Below are 8430 nucleotides of genomic sequence, written 5' to 3' on the forward strand. Positions count from 1 at the left end.
TACTTTTCAAAATATTAATTTAATTTATTTACTTTCTATGATTATGTATAGTTTTTATATATTTCATACATAAGATAACTTTTTAAATGGATATACGTGTAATAAAATATATATTTAATTTAATAAACATGGTAACAGTATATTTAATTTAATAAATATGATAACAATATATCTTTTTAAAATATTATTTTAATGAGGAGTTGACACGTGTCAGGATTAAATGAGGAGTTTGACACGTAACAGTTTTAATAAAAAGATGATATGTAGGATTATTATATCTAGATAGATAGATTATATCTCTAATATCTCCATATTCAATATCAATATCAATATTCAATACGTAAATAGCTATAAGCCAAAAAGCTAGCACATGATCTTTCCCTAGCTAGCATACAAGTACTATACAACAACAGTTTGAACAAAAAGTAAAGTTTTTCATGATACATAACTATGAATGAAAAGAAACTGAGCTACGCACAGAAAAAAATATGTTATAATACTAAATTAAACTTACAATCTAATTATCTAGCACACACATCATGAACCCTTCCTCTTTTGAAGCAGGGGCGGAGCTAGAGTGTTACCCGTGGTGGCACGGGACCCCACTCAAATACGCGATGTATGGAATTTTTTTTGGGTTTTTAACTAATGACACCAGTGAATAGGGTAAATTTTTTTGAGTGACACCATTCAAATAAGACATTTAGTAGAAATTTTTTTGGATTTTAACCGGTGACACCAGTGACTTCCAATCCTGGATCCGCCCCTGTTTTGAAGAACCATAAATCTAAATTGGGTCAGAGCCCATAGAACCAAATGATAATGCTTAGAAACAGATATCATATTTATGCTTCCTCATGATGATCGAACCCTAATAATGAACAACATTCAGATTCTTCGATCTCACAGTGATTAATTATGTTCAACATGAAATATTAGGCTTTTTGTGACATCAATATATGTATAGAAGCGGGACGCCAATTAAAAGTTGTTTGGTCTGCAACGATAAGTTGCATGCGATCTCGTATTATCATTATGTTCCTCAGCTCCAAGCTAGTTTTCATCTAGCTCATTATATTCAAATTCCAGTTTGCTGTTCATAAAAAGAACAGATGCAATTAGGTATAAGTTTTTCTGCTTTCTGAAAAATAAAAAAATAAAGGAAATAAAGGCATGAGTGAACTAACTTTGAGTGGAAATCTTTAACTTCTGAATGCATATCTTCTTCTGAAATAGCTAGTTTTAAGCTCTTCACAAGATCACTTGATGTCATCAAGTTGTCATTCTTCTTCTGCAAAAATCATGAAATTTAATAGCTAGAATTATTATTTGTTATTCATATTCATGTTAGAAACAGCAAATGATATATCATGACCACCATATATTCTCAAACCTTTTATTGATCAAGAATCAAAATCAACATCAACACATATAGGAATTAGTAAAGTTCCAAATCTATATCTATTATATCTATTAGCAAACTTTTTTAGTGATTCCAAACCTAGCCTTTGAAAAAAAAAAAAAAAAAAAAAAAAAACAATGTCCTTTATTTTGTTCATGATGCACTACAACTTAACAAGTTTCTGTCACCTTTTGTGTAATTTGCATATACTCTCTCACCAACAATTTCAATGAACTCATACCTTAGCAACAATGGTGATAATTATATTGGAACTGCCAAATGGAAAAGTGCTGCTACTGGTAACTGAAAGATCAAGATTTTGCATCTGGCGAAACACTTTCAATAACGGCATATAGTTTTTATGGCAGTAGATTCGCACTAGTACGTATATTCCAGACATTCTCACTTCAATCTCAGGACTGAAAAAGCTATGTCGCTCGACAAACTTTGCTTCGTCAGGTGAGAAACCTTCATCGTTACTGCAACAAAGCTTTGGTTTCTTTGCAGATACATCAGATTCCAAGTTATTCGTCTGCAAGCTAGATGACCCCTCAAGTTTCCTCAGACGACATTGAAGTTCTTGTATATAGTTAGCCGCATCCTCTAGCACAGTCGCCTTGTCCATCTACAAGATCCATCTAGTTAACTAATAACATACTAATACAATCAGCAAATTAATATCTTGCTAAGAATATAATATGAAAATCTTATACAATTAGGAGCAACGTTGTAAAAGCTAGTCAAAGACTAATCAGATGTTGAGTAACAGTAGCGATTCCAGGATTATAACTTAATAGGGTCCCGAATTTTTTTTTCCAGTATTAATCATATTTGAATGTTATTTTACTGGTAGTTTACCTTCAAATTCGAAAAATATATGAGGTTGATCTGAGTAGTTAAAGTGGCGTTCTCTACAATTTAAATGAAAAACTATAAATTTAAAAACTATATGGGTCCTGCAGAGTGTCCTATACAATTTAAAGATTATTTTCTATCAAAAGTTTTCAAACTAGTTGTGTCCAATGACCTCACGATTTGTAGCTAGATTCGCCAGTGACTAACTTTGACATGATTGTATTTGACCTACTTTGACCGAATATATATCTGACTGACTTGAACTAATAAATTCGATTTTGACCGATTAAACTGAGCTTTTAACAACTTTTACTGAATAAATTGGCCGAGTCGGTGACTAGTCAGAGACTAGACGCACTAGTTAAGTAGAGGACTTATAAATTTATGATCAGGAGTAAGACGGTGATCAAGTACCTTCTTTAGGCCAGGAAGTAGGGAAGACAAATAAAGAAATCGTCTAGCCAACTTTTCTCTTCTCTTCCTCTCAGCTAGCATATGATCTTGAAGTTGGATCCGGTTCCTTATCATGGTTGGACCCTTTTTGGTGCCATTTTCGTAACCAAATGAATCGCCTAGCGCGATTACCTCATCCTTAGGTTTTAGATCTCCAAAAGATATGGTGAAAGTGTTCGGAATATCCGAAATGGATGTTGGCTTTGGTTTTGTGTTTTGATTTTCATCCGCTTGCGCAAGTTTCTTGATAACATTGTTCGTCGTTTTAAAACTAGGTATCCTTTTGATATTCGGCATTTCTCTAACGTTTGATGGAATTTGAAAAGTTTGATTTAGCAAAGACGTGTTTTTGGTTTCGACATCTGAAGTAAATGAACCAAAGTGATTATCACCAACCTCATTATAAGGTTTAATCATCTGATACTGACTCATGAGCCCTTGATGATCTTGCATTTCCTAAAGTTAAGATTTCAAACACACAAAAACTTGTTAGTGCGCCACATAATCATATATATAAATCAAGAAGACATATAGATTTGATATATACGTATATATAAATAACTGTTTAAGTTCTATATGTCTTACAAGTTGTGATAGCCATGCTGACGACATATCCATCGCTTTATATAGTTTGCAATATTACGTACCAAGCTAGGCCTGCTGCGAGTAAAGAAGAGCTTATAACATAAGTTCATGTACGAAAAATACCTCGCACAACACGAAAAAGATAATCTCGCGATACAAGAATCAAATCTTCCAATGATGTAACATCCAGTCTCGATCGGTCTATTCTCGTAGCGTTGAAATATTGTCGAAAAGAACATCATCAAATAATGTTCTTCCAGAAGAGTATATTTATTGGGTTCTAGAATGTACGTACGTCATAACCAATGCTTGTGATGACACTTTAACTTCTAGAAGCTCTATAAATAGTCTTGGATGAAGTAATGTTGTGATTGCCATAAAATTTTCTTGATTTCAGAAAAAGATTAACTTAGAGTTCAAATATTTTAAAATGGTAATTCATATCTCAATATGCAAAATGTAGAGTGATTTTAAATATCGATCTACTTCTAATAGATCACAAACTTTAGTTTTCGTTTAAAAAGAAGGTAAGTAAGCTTACAAGAAATCAACAAAATCACAACATTATAGATTTCATTACAGATCGAATTTTTTTTTAAAGTGATCCAAGAGCTAAAGCGTTTCTGAAAAAGTACTTGTGGTAAATGAGTGACTGCAAATCAAATTTGATGAAATTTATCTTTGGATGCAGTATATCAAGATATTATAAATTGATAAATCAAGTGTTTCATCAGCACTATGACATGCTAAATATTTTGAATTTTATTTAATTAGCGATCTGGATTAGTTTAGAATGATTCAATTGGATCTAATTACAATTTGATATGAACTTTTTAATAATAATAATGAAAAAACTTGGTTTTTAGCTAGTTGATCAGTAAAAGGAGATGGATTATAAGTACCTTAATTAACAGAACTCTGAAGATCTCTTCCTTGAATGCCAAATTTGCTTCTTAATTAATGGTGTAGTGATTGTGATTGTGATTCTACTTCATATATCTATTACAAAGGTCTTCATGAGAAACAATAACCCTATCAGTTTTTGTATTTATATATAAAGTTGTTATCTTATATATTATTTTAATAAGATGACTATCAAGCATGTTTTTTTTATCATTTAGTTACAGTATTATATTATATAATACTACTATAATAAAGTAACATAACTCTTAATTACTCATAACATCCACTGGTTTGATTTGTACACCATAAACATAATGTAATTATGTAATATGCACATAAGAAAAGTTGTATAAATACTTAAGGCACTTAGTCTATCGGTATGAAATAAACCCTTCAACTAAGAGGTTGAAAGTTCAAGTTTTACTTCAAACAGTGAAATGTTAATAATACTCGTGATGCGATTTCTATCCTCTCTAAATTACGTAAATGATTTAAGCATTTGATTGGTTAGAAATGACGATATCTACTATATAAACCATTTACAAAAATACGACCTGGTCTATCCAACTATTACGCGTTCATGTTTTACAATAAGTGTATCAAAATTGTAGGTTTACACCAAAGGATCTTTGCGCGCATATACCGAATTATCTCATCAATTTTATTGTTGTGGGTTTAAGTCCTAAAGTTGAACTAATTGTAGTATTAATATTGATATTGATAGTGATATTGATACATAATACTAAAGGATATGCAGTTTTGCGTCGTTTAACACAATATCAAACGCGGCTTTGCTAGTCATGACACCCTAGGCCAAATAGTGTAGTGGTCAATTAAATGTTGTTTGTTTGAATTTTTTTTATATATAGATAACAAAACATGCTCATTTTGTCATTCTTTTTTATTTTTATTGAATACTATTGCTTGTATTTATTTTTAATTTTCTTAATAATTCAGTGTTTCATTTTGAGTTGACCTGAATTAATAATCTATTTTTATAAATTGATAAGAATAATAATGAGGTGACATTCTTTTATTTCCTTAATATAAGCATATAATACAAAAATGTATGTAAAAAGGAAAACTATAATGTTAGAAAGAAGTACAATTTAACAATAATTTTTCTTAAACTTCGTAGTTTTGTCTGTGAACTATTGAAATGTGACATCGGGAGTAACAATTTTTCATATGCGTATTTTAATTATGATATATACTAATAGCGGTGGAGAATATGATCGTTTAATAGCTCATGAATTGTCGTTTCACTTAAAACGACAACATTTGATTTTGATTTTTTAACCTTTGGTTATACTTTTTTTTAGTATGTTATGTAACTTTTTTGAGTATGATTTTTTCTTACTTATAATCCATAATGGATTGTACAGTTACTATGTCTTACTATGTCTTGATGCAAATGATTTCCAATCGCAATGCATTGATCATCTCTATTTCTGAAACGATGTTTAAGTTATCTAGCGAAATTAGTTTTTGCGATAATGTACGGGATATTCTTATGCTTGTTTATGAGTAATTGAAATGTGAGTGTATATGTTTGCTAAAACTCTCTCTCTAAAAAAACCCTAGCTTAAACACACTCGCCGCCTCCCCTGTTTCATCTCCTCCGGCCGTTGGTTTTATCTGGCGGTCCAGAGGACCCTCTCCCTCACCCTCACCCTTTATCCTTTGTATTTTCTTCTATTTTTCTCCTTTTGTTTTTTTCGCTCTTGTTTTTTCGTTATAGGTTTCGGTTTTAAATTCGAGTGTATCGTTTTTCGTCGCTGATTTTCAGTTCGTCTTTAGATCAACTTTTAAGGTTGCTTTGGTGGGTTGTGGTTACCGGTCGGGTTCGGAGTTTCAGGTATTCCGATCAACATGTCCAAATTCGGATTCTAATTGGGTTGTGGTTTAGATCCAATGGTTGTGGTGTAGATCCATAGGTCGTTGTTCCGATTAGGTTTTCAGGTAATTGGGGTTTTGAGGTATTATCGTGGGTCGTTGAAAACATTTTTGAGGTATAATGGTAGGTCGTCGCTTCTAGCAGATCGTGGTTCCAAGATGCAATTCAGATATATCGATAGTTTGGACTGTTGGATTCAGAACACACACCGAACATAATGAAGATTGGTGGAAGAAGCTTGTACTCCCACTATAATGTAATTTGCTTTTATTAGTACATTATTTAACCATGCTACTGTCCTTGATTTTCATTAGCTTAGTTTAATTTCACGAGTCTTCGGGTTTATGTGTTTGTTGGCCGGTGTTGGTGATTTATGGTGGTTTTTCGAGGGCTTAGGTGGTGTTTGTCGGCAGTTAATGGTAGTAGTTTGAGGTCGTAGTTTGTGGTCATTTCAGACGGGTTTCGGTTAATTGTCGATGGTTTCGAGTTCAAGTCGTGGATATTGGTTTTAGTTTTACGATTTTAGTTTCTTTCTCTGCTTACGTCTATACATGTCATGGAACAACCACTTGGTTAGATTGAGCGTGTTTCAAACTTATCAGTTTATAGTTTCAGCGGATTTGGCTCGGGTGTTGTTGTGTTAGTCGTGGTTGCTTTTTCATCGGTTTACACGCTTTCTGCCAGTGATTGCCCTTATGTGGTATGGTGTGATGTTGATTTGAATATCGGGTTGATTCCTGGATTGTTGAATTGTAGCCTACCTTTTTGGAGATCGATGTATTTTGAATCGACTTGTAATGTTTGTTTGTCGTGATGTAGTGTGTAGTGGTGAAATGGTTTTTAGTAGGATTATCATTTGATATCGTTGTAATTACTAGCTTCTTGCTAGTTTATTTTATTTAATAATAAAACTATTGCCTTAAAAAAAATGTTTGCTAAAAATATTTTTGTAGGTTTGCTATCCTTAAAAAAGTTTATAAATGACCCCTATCTCCAAGAACCCATTAGTAAGTTTATATTTTCGGTCCATGCATGAATGTGTACCATATCATAACCCTAATATAAACATGACCAGCTAACTAATCTCATGAATTAACATTGTTGAAAATAAAATACTTTCTCAGATTTAGCCTAAAATCAATTTTAAATTTAGGCATATATTAAGGTTTGGCTAATTTGTACCTTAACTACACAATTTAAGAGTTATTGATTGCATTCAAAGTTTTCAACTAAGGCAAATAATCCATTTAATAAACTATTTTATTTCCTTTTAAAGAGTTTTAAACGGCAAATACATCCATCATTGTTTTGTTATTCATAATAAGACTCGAACTCACAACTTTAAAATTTATAAGTTCCTTTAATATTGCTAGCTCAGATGACCTTTGGTTATTTCCCTTTATAATTGTTCATATATTAATTACTTTTTTATTATTTATGAAATTTTATATGTGAATTAATCAGGATCTGTTCCGAGAATTTATGTACTTACAACGAGCTAAAACAGGCCATTAGATCTTAACGAATAATATATAATATAACCTATTTAAAAAAGACCCTTAGGCTCTAACGAATAATATAAACTATTTAAAATGTGTTTAAATGAATGCTAGTGGAATATGGTTTTTTTTTTTTTTTTTTTTTTTTCTGAGGCTTTGATTGTTGTTTTTGGTTATATTGTGTTCGTCTTCCTTGTTTCAGTTGTGTTTTCATAGTTTTCATGTTTCTCAAATCTCAGTTCGTGTCTGTATATATACAAAACTTGGGCTCCCGAAAACTTAGTAATAGTCGGGATAGCTCAGTCGGTAGAGCAGAGGACTGAAAATCCTCGTGTCACCAGTTCAAATCTGGTTCCTGACACAAGATTAATTTGTATGAGTCACTTAAAAGCCGAGTACTCTACCGTTGAGTTAGCAACCCAAATAGAAAAAGGGTATGTAGATACAATCAGAATAAACCAAAATTCTTACATCAAAGCATCAATTGAATCTATGAAAAAAATAGAAAAAAAGAAATCTATTTGGAACATAAAAATGACTGAATCAGATGAAAAAATCAAAGATTTCCCCCATCGTCTCACTGGCCGACCTTGACCCCTTTTGAGGTCATATCTAGTATTCAGAGTTTGCCTCGATTTGGTACCGCTCTCGATCCGGAGATTTCCGAATAGGTTAACCTTTCAAACTGCTGCTAAATCCATGGGCAGGCAAGAGACAACCTGGCGAATTGAAATATCTTAGTAGCCAGAGGAAAAGAAAGCAAAAGCGATTCCCGTAGTAGCGGCGAGCGAAATGGGAGCAGCCTAAACCGTGAAAACGGGGTTGTGGGAGAGCAA

The 8430-nt window shown here is 32.4% G+C and overlaps 1 protein-coding gene and 1 non-coding gene across 2 annotated transcripts; one reads left to right on the plus strand and one right to left on the minus strand.

The window, feature by feature from the left end:
• Positions 1–1018: 1018 nt before the first annotated feature.
• Positions 1019–3328, minus strand: LOC139846720 (transcription factor bHLH25-like). The gene is made up of 5 exons (XM_071836205.1): positions 3296–3328; positions 2672–3166; positions 1644–2027; positions 1188–1291; positions 1019–1093 (listed from the first exon to the last, which is right to left on the minus strand). Exons 1-5 carry the CDS (start codon positions 3326–3328, stop codon positions 1054–1056), a joined length of 1056 nt encoding a protein of 351 aa, XP_071692306.1. The 3' UTR covers positions 1019–1053.
• Positions 3329–7882: 4554 nt separating this feature from the next.
• On the plus strand, positions 7883–7955 carry TRNAF-GAA (transfer RNA phenylalanine (anticodon GAA)). Its single transcript has one exon. It is a non-coding gene; the product is annotated as a tRNA-Phe (tRNA).
• Positions 7956–8430: the final 475 nt, after the last annotated feature.

Source organism: Rutidosis leptorrhynchoides, chromosome 5, assembly GCF_046630445.1.
Source record: "Rutidosis leptorrhynchoides isolate AG116_Rl617_1_P2 chromosome 5, CSIRO_AGI_Rlap_v1, whole genome shotgun sequence".
NCBI classification, from domain to species: Eukaryota; Viridiplantae; Streptophyta; class Magnoliopsida; order Asterales; family Asteraceae; genus Rutidosis; species Rutidosis leptorrhynchoides.

Coding starts and splice junctions, on each gene's coding strand:
- LOC139846720 (XM_071836205.1), bottom strand. CDS start 3,328: ATGGATATGTCGTCAGCATGGCTATCACAACTT. Junction 2,028..2,671: donor TACTTCCTGGCCTAAAGAAG/GTACTTGATCAC, acceptor TGGATCTTGTAG/ATGGACAAGGCGACTGTGCT. Junction 1,292..1,643: donor TTATCACCATTGTTGCTAAG/GTATGAGTTCAT, acceptor TGATTTTTGCAG/AAGAAGAATGACAACTTGAT.